Source organism: Salvelinus sp. IW2-2015, unplaced genomic scaffold, assembly GCF_002910315.2.
Source record: "Salvelinus sp. IW2-2015 unplaced genomic scaffold, ASM291031v2 Un_scaffold16393, whole genome shotgun sequence".
Taxonomy (NCBI): Eukaryota; Metazoa; Chordata; class Actinopteri; order Salmoniformes; family Salmonidae; genus Salvelinus; species Salvelinus sp. IW2-2015.
Window position 1 is genome coordinate 141,265 of NW_019957565.1, and position 19,413 is coordinate 160,677.

At 44.3% G+C, this 19,413-nt stretch overlaps 1 protein-coding gene across 1 annotated transcript in view; it reads left to right on the top strand.

Moving 5' to 3' along the window:
* LOC112080595 (divergent protein kinase domain 2A-like) overlaps positions 1–17,305 on the top strand; it is a 35,701-nt gene extending 18,396 nt beyond the window's left edge. The window contains exons 3-4 of the mRNA XM_070442635.1: positions 15,475–16,840; positions 16,930–17,305. Of these exons, the coding sequence (XP_070298736.1) occupies positions 15,475–15,818 (344 nt within the window). The 3' untranslated portion in view covers positions 15,819–16,840; positions 16,930–17,305. The remainder of the gene's footprint in view (positions 1–15,474; positions 16,841–16,929) is intronic.
* Positions 17,306–19,413: the final 2,108 nt, after the last annotated feature.

The window sequence follows — 19,413 nt, forward strand, 5'->3', positions numbered from 1 at the left end:
TGTGCCAGTAGTTCAAACAGACAGCTCGGTGCATTCAACATGTCAATACCTCTCATAAATACAAGTAGTGATGAAGTCAATCTTTCCTCCACTTTGAGCCAGGAGAGATTGACATGCATATTATTAATATTAGCTCTCTGTGTACATTTAAGGGCCAGCCGTGCTGCCCTGTTCTGAGCCAATTGTAATCTTCCGATTTCTCTATTTGTGGCACCTGACCACACTACTGAACAGTAGTCCAGGTGCGACAAACCCAGAGACTGTAGGACCTGCCTTGTTGATAGTGTTGTTAAGAAGGTAGAGACTAGGGCCTGTAGGACCTGCCTTGTTGATAGTGTTGTTAAGAAGGTAGAGACTAGGGCCTGTAGGACCTGCCTTGTTGATAGTGTTGTTAAGAAGGTAGAAACTAGGGCCTGTAGGACCTGCCTTGTTGATAGTGTGTTAATGAAGTGTAAGAACTAGGGGCCTGTAGGACCTGCCTTGTTGATAGTGTTGTTAAGAAGGTAGAAACTAGGGCCTGTAGGACCTGCCTTGTTGATAGTGTTGTTAAGAAGGCAGAGCATCGCTTTATTATGGACAGACTTCTGCCCAACTTAGCTACTACTGCATCAATATGTTTTGACCATGACAGTTTACAATCCAGAGTTACTCCAAGCAGTTTATTCACCTCAACTTGTTCAATTTCCACATTATTTATTACAAGTTTTAGTTGAGGTTTAGGGTTTTAGTGACTGATTTGTCCCAGTAGCTGACAAACCACCAAGACTCTTCCTAGAGCTGGCCGGCCAGCCAAACTGAGGAATTGGGGGAAAAGGGCTTTGGTCAGGGAGGTGACCAAGAACCCGATGGTCACTCTGGCAGAGCTCCAGAGTTCCTCTGTGAAGATGGGAGAACCTTCTTGAAGGACAACCATCTCTGCAGCACTCCACCAATCAGGCTTTGATGGTAGAGAGGCCAGACAGAAGCCACTCCTCAGTAAAAGGCACATGACAGCCTGCTTGGAGTTTGCCAAAATGTAACTCTTTGGCCTGAATGCCAAGCGTCATGTCTAGAGGAAACCTGGCACCATTCCTACGGTGAAGCATGGTGGTGGCAGCATCATGCTGCGGGGATGTTTTTCAGTGGCAGGGACTGGGAGACTAGTCAGGATCGAGGGGGAAGATGAACAGAGCAAAGTACAGAGAAATACTTGATGAAAACCTGCTCCAGAGCTCTCAGGACCTCAGACTGGGGGGGGGTCACCTGCCAACAGGACAATGACCCTAAGCACACAGTCAAGACAACGCAGGAGTGGCTTCAGGACAAGTCTCGGAATGTCCTTGAGGGGTCCAGCCAGAGCCCAGACTCGAACCCGATCGAACATCTCTGGAGAGACCTGAAAATTGCTGTGCAGCGACACTCTCCATCCAACCTGACAGAGCTTGAGAGGATCTGCCTAGAAGAATGGGAGAAACTCCCTATACATGCTCATGTTATTTATGTTTGAGTTGATAGTGCAGGTTGAGGTGCTAACAGTGGACTTCCTACTAGGACACACCGCCTCAGTTCTAACAGTGGACTTCCTACTAGGACATACCGCCTCAGTTCTAACAGTGGACTTCCTACTAGGACACACCGCCTCAGTATCTACAGTGGACTTCCTACTAGGACACACCGCTCAGTTCTAACATGGACTTCCTACTAGGACACACCGCCTCAGTTCTAACAGTGGAACTTCCTACTAGGACACACCGCCTCAGTTCTAACAGTGGACTTCCTACTAGGACACACCGCCTCAGTTCTAACAATGGACTTCCTACTAGGACACACCGCCCTCAGTTCTAACAGTGACTTCCTACTAGGACACACCGCCTCAGTTCTAACAGTGGACTTCCTACTAGACACACCGCCTCAGTTCTAACAGTGACTTCCTACTAGGACCATCCGCCTCAGTTCTAACAGTGGACTTCCTACTAGGACACACCGCCTCAGTTCTAACAGTGGACTTCCTACTAGGACACACCGCCTCTGTTTCTAAACAGTGGATTCCTACTAGGGACACACCGCCTCAGATTCTAACAGTGGACTTCCTACTTTCTAACAGTACAACTCGGGTTCATAGTAGAGGTCGGGCGGATTAATCGGGGGCGATTTCAAGTTTCATAACAATCGGAATCGGTAATTTTTGGACGCGATTTTTGGCCGTTTTTTTTTTTTTACACCTTTATTTAACTAGGAAGTCTCAGTTAAGACACATTCTTATTTTCATTGAGGCCTAGGAACGGTGGGTTAACTGCCTTGTTCAGGGGCAGAACGACAGATTTTTACCTTGTCAGCTCAGGGATTCAATCTTGCAACCTTTACGGTTAACTAGTCCAACGCTCTAACCACCTGCCTCACTTGCTAGCTAGCATTAAACGTATCTTATAAAAAACAAATCAATTCAATCATAATCACTAGTTATAACTACACAATGGTTGATGATATTACTAGTTTATCTAGCGTGTCCTGCGTTGCATATTAATCGATGTCAGTGCGCATTCGCGGAAAAAAGGACTGTCGTTGCTCCAACGTGTACCTAACCATAAACATAATGCCTTTCTTTTAAATCAATACACAGAAGTATATATTTTAAACCTGCATATTTAAGCTAAAAGAAATCCAGGTTAGCAGGCAATATTAACCAGGTGAAATTGTGCCACTTCCCTTGCGTTCATTGCACGCAGAGTCAGGGTATATGCACAGTTTTGGCCGCCTTAGCTCATGCGAACTAATTTGCCAGAATTTTACGTAATTATGACATAACATTTGAAGTTGTGCAATGTAACAGGAATGTTGTAGACTTATGGATGCCACCCGTTAGATAAAATACGAAACGGCTCCGTTATTCACTGAAAGAATAAATGTTTTGTTTTTCGAGTTGATAGTTCCGGATTCTACCATATTAAATGACCCAAGCTCGTATTTCTCTGTGTGTTATTATTATATTAATAAGTCTATGATTTGAATAGAGCAGTCTGACTGACGGTGGTAGGCACCAGCAGGCTCGTAAGCATTCATTCAAACAGCAGTTTTGTGCGTTTCGCTAGCAGCTCTTCGCCAATGCTTCAAGTTTATGACTTCAAGCCTTCAACTCCCGAGATTAGGCTAGTGTAACCGATGTAAATGGTAGCTAGTTAGCGCGCGCCTTAATAGCGTTTCAAACGTCACTCGCTCTGAGCCTTGGAGTAGTTGTTCCCCTTGCTCTGCATGGTACCGCTGCTTCGACGGTGGCTGTTGTCGATGTTCCTGGTTCGAGCCCAGGTAGGAGCGGGAGAGACGAAGGAAGCTATACTGTTTACACTGGCAATACTAAAGTGCCTATTAAGAACATCCAATAGTCAAAGTTTTTCTTCCAAGATGGCGTAGCAGCGGACGTGCTGTTTTGTCTTTTGTCCCGTCTTGTCGCCGCGTAAATAGTCCTCGTTTTTTTTTTCGTCATGCATTTCGTTATATATTTTAATTTTCACTTTCCATTTAGGAACTGAATATACATTCCGCCTCACCCAATGTGGTACGGATCTGCTATTTCTTTTATTTACTTTAGAACCGTAACCCCAATCAGAAGCTAGCCAGATACTAGCTAGTAGTCAGTTAGCACTGCTGCGGTCTTCACCCTTAACTCGGACACCAGCCAGCTTCAGCTCGGCCAATACCTGCCAGTCTGCAAGCGCGATATCAACCCAGAGCATATAGGATGATTTTTCACTACCACATTCCACGGATTTTTTTTCTACTTCATTCCACCGGATTTCAGCCGCAGCTAGCTAGCTGCAAACCGTGTGACTATTGGGCTTACGTCGATCCGGAGCAAACGTAATTTATTCCGAGAGCAGCCAGCTGGAGTTCCATCAGCCATTCCTGGGCTACAGTCACCTATCCGGACCCGTTTTTCTGTTGTTGTTCTGCAAGATACGGAGCCCCACCGGGCCTTCACACTGACTGGTGGCGTTATTGCCCGAGGGGTTATCCAACTGGCACCCCCGTTCCCGACGTTACCTGAACGCTCATCTGGGCGCCGCTAATCGTTAAGCTGTCTTATCGGCTGCTATCTGAATAAGTATATCGGACAATTTATTATTATTTATTATTATTAATTTTTTATTTTTTCTTTGGGTCACTATATCTATTTTGCCAATTTGGATTGATCCCCTCTACACACGGAACCCCACTAACCTACGACGGAAACGCTATTCTTGATATGCTATCTTGCTATGCTATCTTGCTACCGATAGCCATCTACCCGCCTGCTATCTGGATCGCCGTACCCCAACCAACTCTACTCACTGGACCTTATTGATCACTCGATTAAGCATGCCTCTTCCTTAATGTAAATATGCCTTGTCCATTGTTCTTTGGTTAGTGTTTATTGGCTTATTTCACTGTAGGAACCTTAGCCCTGCTCACTATAACGCATATCCAACCTCTCAGTCACCACCCACATATGCCGATGACATCACCTGGTTTCAATGATGTTTCTAGAGACAATATCGCCTCTCATCATCACTTCAATACCTAGGTTACCTCCACTGTTATTCACATCCTACCATACTTTGTCTGTACATTATTCCTTTAAGCTATTTTATCGCCCCAGAAACTTCCTTTTTACTCTCTGCTCTAGAAGTCCTAGACGACCAATTCTCATAGGTTTTAGCCGTACCCTATTCCTACTTCCTTCCTCTGTTCCTCTGTGTATGTAGAGGTGAATCCAGGCCCTGCAATACTAGCTCCACTCCTATTCCCCAGGCGCTCTCTTTTGATGACTTCTGTAACCGTAATAGCCTTGGCTTCATGCTATGTTAACATTAGAAGCCTCCTCCCTAAGTTTGTTTTGTTCACTGCTTTAGCACACTCTGCCAACCCTGATGTTTTAGCCGCCTGTCTGATCCTGGCTTAGAAGACCACCAAAAGATTCTGACATTTTCATCCCCAATACAAGATTTTCAGAAAGATAGAACGGCCAAAGGGGGCGTGTGTTGCCATCTTACTTGCAAAGATTGCCTGCAGAGTTCTGTTTTACTATCCAGGTCTGTTCCCAAACAATTGGAACTTCTACTTTTAAAATCCACCTCTCTAAAAACAAGCTCTCTCACGTTTGCCAGCCTGCTATAGACCACCCTCTGCCCCCAGCTGTGGCTCTGAGACACTATATGTGAACTGATTGCCCCCCATCTATTTCAGAGCTCGTGTGCTGGTAGGCGACCTAATTTGAACATCTGCTCAGATCACTACCCCAAGGCCACCCGACCATCTAGCAAGCTTGATGCCTGCAAAATCTCACACAAATTGGAATGCCTAGATCTGAGACCGATTACGGTAACCACTTCCCCCCAGATTCCGTTAAACACGGTGGACTCCTCAGTCAGATAATCATCCCTAAACGCGAAACTTTGCCCTCCAATAGTGACAACCTGCTCTCTCTCTGGTTCTTCAATCCAATGGATCTCAGCGCAATCACTCGCCCTGCTCATTGCCTGCATCCTGTAATCGGGGGAGTCAGCGGTGCAAACGAGCCTCGCACCTCAGGATCACTGTCAACGCTCCCATGAAACACCTTTCATAGGTGGAGCGAGGCCTTTCTAACTCGCAACCTCGGCCGGAGGTATCCTGGTAAGGATATTGATCTCATGAGCGGCGCGAGCCGTCAAAGTCAAGGAAGGATCTGCTCGCATTTCTTTAAACATTGCCTTACCTTCACCGATCTTGAAATAAGCCTTGTCCAGCTACACTTTCAAAGCATTTTCACGCACAAACCGGATACAGATCTACTTATGCGCACCATATTCAGGTTCTCTACAGCTTACCCCCCTGACTGGCCGGTCTAAACGCAACTCCAGAAAACAATTACTAGTTAACCTATAGGGCGTTCAATGCCTTTCGCATATAGACCATTTCATCCAAAGACATGCGCTCCTTCACCAGAGCTGAATAATTGACATTCCATATCTCATCTATGTGCGAAGCTCAGCGAAAAACCAAATATATACAAACAAAGGACAAGTATAAAAAAAGCACCAGAAAAGTGTCGCCTTATGCTTTTTTCAGATTAGAAAACTTTATGACGTCCTCCCTGCCAACCATCATAGATCTCAATAAATAAGTCTCTCCGACACTCTGAGCTAAATGTCCTGACTCAGGCATGAACTCTATAGCTAGAACAACCGTCTCCTCACCAGTCTACAACTGCATTAACCTGAAAGATCGTAGGGGAAAACATGTCTCCTACTATGACTGAACGCATAATGCCGGTGCCATTCGCTGCTTATATATGACCAGAATCTTCAATCACATAGATCACTTTTTACATAAGCGGCTGGGCCATTGCTTCCACCCTGAGTGACATGTACCCTACTCTCTAAGTACCCCGGACAATGACAGTCAACATGCCCCTCCCCTCTGCTACTCGCGCCAAGCCTTCCCCATTTCTCTTCTCCCAAATACTGCATGCGTACAAGGACTCTATCGTTTTCTTGAAAGAGCTGATACCGGCCAACATGACTGGGACCCTTGATACAAACTAGCAGCCACTGGACTGTATAGATATCTGGACCCTGTTTCTGATTCTTAAAGAGAAATCCTATTCGTGCATGAAATTGTTTCTGCCACTCCGCCTATTTACCAGCCTCTTCAACCTCTTGCTTTTGTGTTCGTCTGAGGAATTTACCCTCAATGACATTGGAAAAGCATATCTGACGGGTTAGTATCCCCTCTCTCCAATAGGGGAGGAAAACTTCGTTGAACCTCTGAGAACGTGCGTGACTGACTAATCCATATTCCTACACCGGTGCCTTTTCTGATAATGTTTCGTTCTTCGTGAGAAAGCTCCAAGTCAGAATACAGATAACCGTACCATATGTTTCGAACTCCGAGCCACCATACCTTCTCCGCTATGCTAATCTGGTTTCCAGGAGCTTTGGTCATGGGATGCACCGTACAGCCCGATACTGCGTCACAAGGTTCAATTACATACTGGTGTACTAACCGCTCAAATCGATGTAGGAAAATCTACCTGTCACCCCACAGTGAGTTCTCTACTTCGCACCCTGGCCAAGCTTTTGACTCTGTCATCACCACATCCTCATCAGCTGACGGATCCTCGTGACCAGCCATTTCGCTGTTATGTGCCATCGTAATGGATTGCCCTGTCGCTCTGCGAAGATCGACCAATTTCGAAGCCAAGCTTACCAATTCCACTGATCTGCATGGACCCTACAGTGTCTGTCATAGATCGCCAGAGGCGTACTGTTGCCGGGGCTCTGTGCAGTTCTCTAACTGGAGCGCGGAATGTAATGCCCCACATGGGCTGCAAATTCTGTTGGTGACACCCGACTCTCAACAGTGTACTGCTGATATACATCCATATTGTCGCTTCTTGTCTGCTTGCCATAGATTCGTGCATGTTACGACCTCTGCTACGCAGTTACCGACACTAGTTCTGTTCTATGACTTCATAGACCCTAATTTTATTTTGACACAGGTGGTTTGTGTAACAACCCTCTCCATTGAGGACGCTGCTTCGAAATGGCCCAATACAACTCTCCTTACCAGTTAGGCTCTCCAATTCGCTGCTTTAAATATACAAGATTGAGTAAACTAAATTTGCTCTCCTATGCTCTCAAGTCTTCGCTGATCTCGACATACTCTCTCACTCCTCGCCAGTCATCGTCTCCACACCCTCTTATCACTTACTATCTGGAACGTTTGTAGAACCTTGACGGTGAGATGATTATTGCTAGGACCAGACCTGATACTCTTAATAGCCTATAGTTCGCGCGATCTGTAGGACTAGCTATAATCACCCTCTGTCGGCCGACGACTCTTACACTACAAGACATCTCCACCCAAATTTAAACTCCTTAGTAGAGTTGCGCTTTCCTACTAACTGATTACCTGCATCACATTAGCATCTCTTTTCACGTCTTGCGCTGTACACCATGGCACGCTAGCTATCGCCTTGTAAAAACTGACCCATCCTACCAATCCTCGACTTCCGGTTGATTCATTTTTACATGCTTGAAAATCAGTCCTATATCCATACATAGCGCCTGCTCAATATCCATTACACTCTGTCGAATGCAGTCTCGTGATGTTCTTCACCAAGTGTGATACTCCGTAGCATTTCGTCCACCAATAGTGCCCACCCGAGTGACTAACTCACGCCCACCACATCTTCCGTACCCTCTCTGTTCACAGACTCCTCGTTACGGTGGCCTGGCGACTCCGCCTCGCTTCCCTAACTAACCTCTCGCTCGAAGTCCCCGCCAACATCCGCACTGGTTCCAGGTTCATCTATCCAGAACCCTGCATAATGGTAAGTCTGGCCCCTGTGTCTGCACTATTTCCAGAGCTCAGCCTTGGTCACCGATTAGCGCAACGCTTACCTGTGTAGTCGTCAGGCTCACCTATCTCCGCATGGTATTAATCTCTCTCCTGTCTATCGTCTCCACCTAAAACCTTAATTTTTCTATTCGGTACTCCTCTCTCCCATATCCAAGATTCCTTGCGCCAATGACTGGATCTCACGAACTAACAAAATTTCTCTGAAACTTGGAACACTTATCTCCATCAGCTTAACTATACAAGCTAGTCAGCTGTTCGACACAGCTCATAGAAATTACTCGCACTCTGCTACAAAGATCTCTCCCACTCTTCTAATTTTAGCTCCTCCACAACTACCCTACTCTCCCTACCTACTGTATTTATTATTTATTTTCTCCTTTGCACCCATTATTCTGTCTCTACTTTGCGCTTTTCTTCCACTGCTAAACCAACCATTCCAGTGTTTTTAGTTTTTATTTGATTGCTGTGTCTTGTATTTACTTCGCCACCAGTGGCTTTTTCTATATTTTTTTATTTATTTATACATATAGTTTATTTGGTTTCGCCTTACACTCCCTCTTAAGCTTCAAGCTTGCTACATGATTATATAGACTTATTTGTTTCACTAGTATATTGACTATATGTAGTTTTTAACTCCATGTGGTAACTATGTGGTGTATCGGTGACTCTTCTTATGGGAACGAAGCCTTTGTCAGTCGCAATTGTAATGAGAACGATGGTAGGTTCTTCAATTTGCCCTACCTGGTTTAATAAAGGTTAAATATAAATAAAAAAATAAAAATAAATAAAGGTATATGAAATACAAATCGTAGAGAGAGAAATAGTCCTAATCCATAAATAACTAAACCTTAAATTCTTACCTACTGGGATATTAAGATGATCATTGTACAATAGGAACCCAGCCTAGCTTTCATTATGTCTGTCATGTTCGAGCAAGGAAAACTTAAACGTTAGCTTTCTTAATTGGACATTATTGCACTTTTACTTTTCTTCTCACAAATTTGTTTTGCATTATTTAAACCGAATTGAACATGTTTTCATTATTTATTGAGGCTAAAATTGATTATTGATTGTATTATATTAGTTTAAATAAGTGTTCATTCGATATTGTTGTAATCTCGTCCATTATTCAAATAATTTAAATAATCATCGGCCGGTATTAATCTGTTATGGTATCGTTGCGTTGAAAATCATAGATCGGTGACTTCTAAGTTCATAGGCACATTGAATTACGTATAACTCTTGGTTCATAGCACAGTGCACATTGTAGCAGTATTAACTCTGGTTCCATATGGCACTATTACAGTATAACTCTGGTTATAGGCTTAGTATAATGGTCATACAATCATGTACATATCTGGTCATGACATCATTAGATAACTCTGGTTCATAAGGCACATCATAGTACGAGTAGTAAACTCTGGTTCATAGGCACATGATTACAGTATAACTCTGGTTCATAGGCACATGATTACAGTATAACTCTGGTTCATAGGCACATCATTACAGTATACAATAGCTGTAGAATCAGCAGAGGCATTCAGGGCAGTTAGTGGGACATAAATTATGTTACTTACATTGTGTCTTCCCAACGCCCCCTGGGATAATGTATATTTGCTGAGGCATTATGACCACTCAGTGACACGATGGTAGGGTTTAACTGAGCTGCGCTTGGCTCATTGATAAATCTGTCTCAACGCACCCTTGTAATGCTGTGAAAAGATCCAGGAACCCAAATGATTCCTCATTTTAAAAAAGCATGTCACGTGGAACAAGAGGAAAGAAATCTCTAGATCATAGAGATTCATACAACGCTCTCCCTCACCAAAGCAGGAAGTACCAGTGACTCGCTCAATACGGTAGTGGTCAGATGACGCGGATGCTACGCTACAGGACTGTTTTGCCATTGGATGAATACGTTCCGTGAATGGCTAGTGGTTTGAGCGTTGAGCCAGTAACCGAATGGCCGCTGGGCTTGAGTACCCGAGCCGACAAGGTGAAAACAATCTGTCTGTGCCCTTGAGCAAGTCACTTAACCCTAATGTGCTCCATAAGAGCTGTACTACTATGGCTGACCCTGTAAAACAACACGTTTCACTGCACCTCTACGATGTATGTCACTATTCGTATATGTATTGTTGGGTCCTTCTCCCGATGCTGTCAGTCTGTCACTTGGCCGTGATGCTTCTGAAACTTTAAATGTAATTATCTTCACCTTGAGCATGTGTATTTCTGGCTCAGTCTTTAATCTGTCTAGGTCAACAAAAACTCTGATTGAGCTGAAAGGGCCCATCTGCAACAGGGGGCCGCAGATGGGACCCTAGCTAGCTGGCGGGGCATTTTGTGTGTGTGTGTGTGTGTGTGTGTATGTGTGTGGGTGGGTGGGTGAATTGATTTTTCTATCCTAAAGGACCTAAAGTCCCCCATGAGGACAAAGGCTATTTTGAGCTTAAGGTTTAGGGTTACAATTAGGGTAAGGGGTTAGGGTTAGGGTTGAGGTTAAGGGTTACAATTAGGGTAAGGGGTTAGGGTTGAGGTTAAGGGTTACAATTAGGGTAAGGGGTTAGGGTTATGGTAAAGGGTTAAGGTTAAGGAAAATAGGATTCTGAATGGAAATTTAATTTGAGGTCCCAACAAGGATAGAAGAACATAGTGTGTGTGTCGTCAGTAGTGGTTGAGTCGTTCTGACAGGGCCGGAGGACCACTGCATTAGAACGGCTGATAGGCTGATTATGTTTGAATCCTCAGGGATCATCCTCCTCTCAAACTATTGATCTCCAACTGCTTCATCATCATGAGAGATCTGTTTTCGACTCTATAAACCTCCCTAAACAGAGTGTTGTCCTCTATAAACCTCCCTAAACAGAGTGTTGTCCTCTATCGACTCTATAAACCTCCCTAAACAGGTGCTGTCCTCTATTGACTCTATAAACCTGCCTAAACAGAGTGTTGTCCTCTATCGACTCTATAAATCTCCCTAAAGAGTGTTGTCCTCTATAAACTCCCTAAACAGAGTGTTGTCCTCTATCGACTCTATAAACTCCCTAAACAAGGTGTTGTCCTCTACCGACCTATAAACTCCCTAAACAGAGTGTTGTCCTCTATAAACCTGCCTAAACAGAGTGTTGTCCTCTATCGACTCTAATAAACCTCCTAAACACAACGTGTTGTCCTCTATCGACACTATAAATCTCCCTAAACAGAGTGTTGTCCTCTATCGACTCTATAAACCTCCCTAAACACAAATATGTTGTCCTCTATCGACCTTATAAACCTCCCTAAACAGAGTGTTGTCCTCTATCGACTCTATAAACCTTCCTAAACAGAGTGTTGTCCTCTATCGACTATAAACTGCCTACACAACGTGTTGTCCTCTATAAACCTCCCAAACAGAGTGTTGTCCTCTATCGACTCTATAACCTCCCTAAAACAGAGTGTTGTCCTCTATCGACTCTATAAACCTCCCTAAAACAGAGTGTTTGTTCCTCTATCACTCTATAAACTGCCTAAACACAACGTGTTGTCCTCTATCGACGCTATAAACCTCCCTAAACAGAGTGTTGTCCTCTATCGACTCTATAAACCTCCCTAAACAGAGTGTTGTCCTCTATCAACTCTATAAACCTCCCTAAACAGAGTGTTGTCCTCTAATAAACCTCCCTAAACAGAGTGTTGTCCTCTTCGACGCTATAAACCTCCCTAAACACAACATGTTGTCCTCTATCGACACTATAAACCTCCCTAAACAGAGTGTTGTCCTCTATCGATCTCTAAACCTCCCTAAACAGAGTGTTGTCCTCTATCGACGCTATAAACCTCCCTAAACAGAGTGTTGTCCTTATCGACTCTATAACCTCCCTAAACAGAGTGTCCTCTCTATCGACGCTATAAACCTCCTAAACACAACATGGTGTCCTCTATCGACACTATAAACCTCCCTAAACAGAGTGTTGTCCTCTATCGACTCTAAACCTCCCTAAACAGAGTGTTGTCCTCTATCGACGCTATAAAACTCCCTAAACAGAGTTTGTCCTCTATCGACTCTATACACCTCCCTAAACAGAGTGTTGTCCTCTATCGACTCTATAAACCTCCCTAAACACAACATGTTGTCCTCTATCAACACTATAAACCTCCCTAAACAGAGTGTTGTCCTCTATCGACTCTATAAACCTCCCTAAACAGAGTGTTGTCCTCTATCGACTCTATAAACCTCCCTAAACACAACGTGTTGTCCTCTATCGACTCTATAAACCTCCCTAAACACAACATGTTGTCCTCTATAAACCTGCCTAAACACAACGTGTTGTCCTCTATAAACCTGTCTAAACAGAAAGTGAAATATAACATGCACTGATGAAGGAGATAGGAAAGTGTCCAAATGTTGATTTGGTTCCATAAAACAGGAAAGTGGTTGTTCTATTTCTGCCAGATTAAATGTTTAATGAGTTTGTTGACTGGTTGTTTGTATCCCAAATACACTTCTATATTTGCTTCTGATGTCACAGACACTTGCAGTAATCTCCTTCAGGGCCTGGTCATGTAAGATTTTCCATGTTGATTATTTTCCCGCTACACATCATGCCAGTTTAGAATAATGTATTTAAAAATAGACCCATCTAGCAGCCATTTTGAAACACCCCCGCTTGAAGCTGCCAGGATGGTCCCATGGTATACTGGTGTTTGTTCCCAGAGTCTAGATCAATTCCAGCTTATTGGAAGAGGATCTGATCTGAAACAATGATACGAATATTAATGATACATTTACTGCTGTTGAAATGTAATGGGCTCACTCCCTCTTTCACATTAATCCTAGTCATATTATTATATTTTAATTTATCTGACATTTTGAGATATGACCCGGTCATCCATATTCATTGGGTGTATAAAGCCATTGAGGCCGTCCACCCTTTGCAACGAGGAATATTGGACCAAATGAGTCACATTTACTTGTCCTTAAACATCCTATAACTAATTACAAAAACACTATTCCTTGTGTTTCAATGTGTAGAATATTCAAAACTTCATAGTCTGTTGTTTTATTGATATTTACTTTCCTAAAACGATCATTTTCCACCTCACAGTTCAGCTGTCAGAGATTTGAGAACTAAGTATATCAGGACATTGCATGCATAGGCCTATAGGCTTAGGTGACTACTGTATGATATTAATATTAAAAAAATATGTGTGTGTGAGAAGCTTAGGCTTAGCCCCAGAGAGAGAGAGAGAGAGATATGCCCGGCGGCATGCTACGACACCGAAATGAATCTATTTTCAGTACAGAAGGAAGCTAATTCATACAGAAGGAGGCTAATTCGTTAGTTTTCAATAAGAATATTTTCCGTATATATATAAGCATCAAACTGGTAGAGCTGAAACCTTCTTCCTCACCTCAAGTTCAACTGTCCGTCTGAGCGCCGGGGCACGCTGTCTTCATACCATAGGCAGTAAAATAGGTTATTAATAGCCACAACACACCAAACCGTCACAAAAAGGTTTTAACTTTATTAAGGTAATATCAAAAGTAAGTCGTTGTTTATAGGGAAAATACCAAAAGTATTTTATATCACTGCAAACACAACATTACAGTTGGAACTTAATTTGGCCAAAGAAAATGGTTAAACAGAATGAAACAAAACACTTCTGAACTGGGTTAAACCTTGGCTATATTGCAGAAATGACCAAGAATACCTACTGTACCCAACAAATGACAGCAATGGGTTAATGATATTGATTTTACAACAGGCTTACTTATTATAACCTTTCTTAAACTACACACGGAGCAAACGATTAAAAAGACAAATATTAATAATGATAAAACAAATAATGATAAATACGAGAGGGGGAAAAAATGCATCCTACCTGAATAGCGGGTTGCGCGCCTGCGTTTTGGCCGAGCCAACATTCTTCTCACCTTTGTCCACTACAATCTTAACTTTTCTATACGGAGGATATTCCCGTTCCCGTTCCAGGACTAGAGACTAACATCCCCCTGGTGGTACTGCTGCCACTGAGTTTTTCAGTTTGTGGCTCCAGCCCATGATTTGGCGTCACGAACTATACCAACATTTTTTCTAGGTCTTTCATCTTTTTAAAGTCAATTCACAGCTTTATTAGAACGTGGAATACACTATTGACCCGGAAGACGCTGGGTCACCCTGTAGGGGGACTCCCAATCACGGCCGGTTGTGATACAGCCTGGATTTGAACCAGGGTSTCTGTAGTGACCCCTCACGCACTAAGATGCAGTGTCTTAGACCGTGGGGATACATAATAATCCAGGGATTTGTCATTTCTGTGAAAAATTATATTTTAAATTTCGTTTTTTTTGTGTGTTTTTTTGTTGTTGCTCAATATAGATGCTAATATCGTAGGCTAATTTATTTGATGCTAATTCACCACCTGAGTAAGTGGAAACTCAAAACACATTATCTAGATCAGTAACTCTAAAGACAATACCTACTCGTAGTAGCCGTGTATTAATCTAACAGTACATTTTAATACTTAAGTCGCAAAAAAAATCCCCATTTAAATTCAGTCAGTTGAAGGTAGACATATTTAGTGCTGCGACAGGCAGCGTTTCTGTCGGGCCTTTCTGCCGGGCATTTCTGCCGGGCCTTTCTGCCGGGCCTTTCTGCCGGGCCTTTCTGTCGGGCCTTTCTGCCGGGCCTTCCGCATCTTGGGTGGAAAGTGGCCGAGCTACAGCGGTAAAGTGACCGTGTCTCACCTCTCTCCCTCCAGAGAACGACCGTGTCTCACCTCTCTCCCTCCAGAGAACGACCGTGTCTCACCTCTCTCCCTCCAGAGAACGACCATGTCTCACCTCTCTCCCTCCAGAGAACGACAATGTCTCACCTCTCTCCCTCCAGAGAACGACCGTGGGTGACACCTGTCCGTCTGTCTGTCTACCTGTCTCACATTTCTCTCTCTCTCTCTCCAGATAAACCAGAGAACTATGACCTGTGGTACCTGTCTGTGGTCTTACCTGTCTGTCTACCTGTCTCACATTTCTCTCTCTCTCTCCAGATAAACCAGAGAACTATAACCTGTGGTACCTGTCTGTGGTCTTACCTGTCTGTCTACCTGTCTCACATTTCTCTCTCTCTCTCTCTCCAGATAAACCAGAGAACTATGACGTGTGGTACGAGAGTCGCTTCGAGGACTGTGACAAAGAGGCCTGCCTGTCCTTCTCCAAGGAGTCTCTGTGTAACCGCGTCACAGTGGACCACAACTACTACGCCGTGTGTCAGAACCTGCTGTCGCGTTACGCCACGTGGCGAGGGACCACCGGCGGCCTGCTCCACGACCCCCCCGCCCACATAGCCAAAGATGGCCAGCTAGAAGCTCTGTTGGACGAGTGTACCAACCCTAAAAAACGCTACGGACGCTTCACGGCCGCCAAGGAGCTGAGAGACTACCTCACCCAGCTAGTGGCCGCCGCCTCTGCCACGGCGAGGTAATGAACAGAGCTGGTGGTTAGCGGTGGCCTGCATCTCGGCCGGACGGTTGTTCGGGGGTTAGGTTTGGGTTTGACCCCTCCCCCCCTGACCTTGTCCCCGGGAACTTGACCATGACCTTTGAACCTTGACACTCCTCCTCGTCTCACTTCAAGTCTAGGAGATCTCCACCCCCGGGCTGGTCACACGGCAGCAGCTTTGATCGGTCCTCTCCCGATGTAAACCAACCAGCGGCACAGCTTCAGAGGAGATGTTTAAACTGAACTGTGGTAGCTGGTCAGAATGAGGTGGTCGGAGCTGAAGGACCAGGGGAAAGAGGAGCAGCTGCTAAGGGGGAGCTTTAACCCGGGGTTAGGCTGACGTAGACTGTATGTGACTTCTCTCCTCCGCCCAGACCCTCTCTGTTTATCCGTCGGAACTCTTGTGTTTGCTAACATTTTATCTTAACCTATATTTTTTTCTGAAAGCGTCTATTGTGCTTATGGTTTTGGGGTTGAATGAACCAGAACAGGAGCATGTTTACGTTTCTGCTGTGGTGTGTATGTTCTGTTAGGAGGACGGTCTCTAGCTCAACTCTGCTATCGTCCCACATAGAGACCTGAGCACCGCAGGTTAACGGAGGAAGAAAAAGCCTTGCCTATTAAAAAAAAGTCTTACTTCCTGCTACTCTAATTGATCACTTGATTTCCAGTTCCCCTGAAGTCAGGCAATCAACGTTTTTATATAGGAGGGAGGAATAGAAAAGGAACAGGATAGTGATGCCAATGAGGACTATGGTGAGGACTGTGGTGGTGCAGAATCTGATATTAGATGTTGTGTGTGTATTTACCAAAGAGGCTATATGAAACACTGAACTACCCCTCCCCAGGACCATGACACAACGCTGTTCTGATCCTGTATGACTGCCCAGAGGAACCCTCCATCTGTCTGGCAACACAATCTGCATAGGAACGATTGTATCAATCCAACTTAAACCCAGGGTTTACCAAGCTCCCTTCTCTGTGTTAAATCAGAACTAAGCCAGGGTCGGGTTAACCAGGCTCCTTCTCTGTGTTAAATCAGAACTAGGGTCAGGGTTTACCAAGCTCCGTTCTCTGTGTTAAATCAGATTTAGGGTCAGGGTTTACCAAGCTCCCTTCTCTGTGTTAAATCAGAACTAAGCCCAGGGTCAGGGTTAACCAAGCTCCCTTCTCTGTGTTAAATCAGAACTAGGGTCAGGGTTCACCAAGCTCCTTCTCTGTGTTGAATCAGAACTAAGCCCAGGGTCAGGGTTTACAAGCTCCCTTCTCTGTGTTAAATCAGACACTAGGGTCAGGGTTTACCAAGCTCCCTTCTCTGTGTTAAATCAGAACTAAGCCCAGGGTCAGGGTTAACCAAGCTCCCTTCTCTGTGTTAAATCAGAACTAGGGTCAGGGTTAACCAAGCTCCCTTCTCTGTGTTAAATCAGAACCAGGGCCAGGGTTTACCAAGCTCCTTTCTCTGTGTTAAATCAGAACAGGGTCAGGGTTTACCAAGCTCCCTTCTCTGTGTTAAATCAGAACTAAGCCCAGTGTCAGGGTTACCAAGCTCCCTTCTCTGTGTTAAATCAGAACCAGGGTCAGGGTTTCCAAGCTCCCTTCTCTGTGTTAAATCAGAACTAAGCCCAGGTCGGTTAACAAGCTCCCTTCTCTGTGTTAAATCAGACTAGGGTCAGGGTTACCAAGCTCCCTTCTCTGTGTTAAATCAGAACTAAGCCCAGGGTCAGGGTTAACCAAGCTCCCTTCTCTGTGTTAAATCAGACTAGGGTCAGGGTTAACCAAGCTCCCTTCTCTGTTGTAAATCAGAACTAGGGCCAGGGTTAACCAAGCTCCCTTCTCTGTGTTAAATCAGAACTAGGGTCAGGGTTTACCAAGCTCCTTCTCTGTGTTAAATCAGAACTAAGCCCAGGACAGGGTTAAAGCTCCCATCTCTGTGTTAAATCAGAACCAGGGTCAGGGTTAACCAAGCTCCCCTTCTCTGTGTTAAATCAGATCTAAGCCCAGTGTCAGGGTTTACAAAGCTCCCTTCTCTGTTGTTAAATCAGAACTAAGCCCAGGTCAGGGTTAACCAAGCTCCCTTCTCTGTGTTAAATCAGAACTAGGGTCAGGGTTTACCAAGCTCCCTTCTCTTGTTAAATCAGAACTAAGCCCAGGGTCAGGGTTTCCAAGCTCCTTCTCTGTGTTAAATCAGAACTAGGGTCAGGGTTTACCAAGCTCCCTTCTCTGTGTTAAATCAGAACTAGTGTCAGGGTTACCAAGCGCCCTTTTCTGTGTTAAATCAGAGCTACGCCCAGGGTCAGGGTTAACCAAGCTCCTTCTCTGTGTTAAATCAGAACCAGGGTCAGGGTTTACCAAGCTCCCTTCTCTGTGTTAAATCAGAACTAGGGTCAGGGTTTACCAAGCTCCCTTCTCTGTGTTAAATCAGAACTAGGGTCAGGGTTTACCAAGCTCCCTTCTCTGTGTTAAATCAGAACTAGGGTCAGGGTTTACCAAGCTCCCTTCTCTGTGTTAAATCAGAACTAGGTCAGGGTTTACCAAGCTCCCTTCTCTGTGTTAAATCAGTGATTACTTCAAGAGATAAATAAAGGAAGGATGGATGCATTTTCAAAGTATTCAAACAGACCCTAAGAATTGGGCCACAGTGTGAATGTCACATTGCCATTGCAGTGGACTGCAGTACCTACAGAGTCTGTAATGGGCTGTAATTGATAAATGACTCCATGTCTGACTGTTTGAAAAGGGAAATGCTGATCCTGTCTTGTTCTGTGCTGTTTTATCTAGTTCCTCAACAGCTCCAGATTTGGCTCCTCACATGTTGTAATCTCACAGCTGAGTTTTGTGTTCAGTATTAAACGTTGCCTCCTCACTGCTCCACGTCACTTTGAGCCATCCAGCTTTAAATGAGCTATATTTTTAATCTCCAACAAATTACACATTTGGGTTGATTTTGCACTTGTGGCCAATAATTAAAGCCCAAGTAATCATAATGTACTGTTTGTTAATTGAATAGTGAGAGTTGTTGTAGCTCAGCGTCCTTTCGTCTCAGAGCTCGGGAACAGAAAATCAACGTCCTTTCATCTCAGAGCTAGGGAACAGAAAATCAACGTCCTTTCATCTCAGAGCTAGGGAACAGAAAATCAACGTCCTTTCGTCTCAGAACTAGGGAACAGAAATCAACGTCCTTTTGTCTCAGAACTAGGGAACAGAAAATCAATGTCCTTTCATCTCAGAGCTAGGGAACAGAAATCAACGTCCTTTCATCTCAGAACTAGGAACAGAAAATCAACGTCCTTCCGTCTCAGAGCTAGGGAACAGAAAATCAACGTCCTTTGTCTCAGAGCTAGGGAACAGAAAAACAACGTCCTTTGTCTCAGAGCTAGGGAACAGAAAAACAACGTCCTTTCGTCTCAGAGCTAGGGAACAGAAAACAACGTCCTTTTGTCTCAGAGCTAGGGAACAGAAAATCAACGTCCTTTGTCTCAGAGCTAGGAACAGAAAAACAACGTCCTTTTGTCTCAGACTAGGGAACAGAAAATCAACGTCCTTTCGTCTCAGAAGCTAGGAACAGAAAGACAACGTCC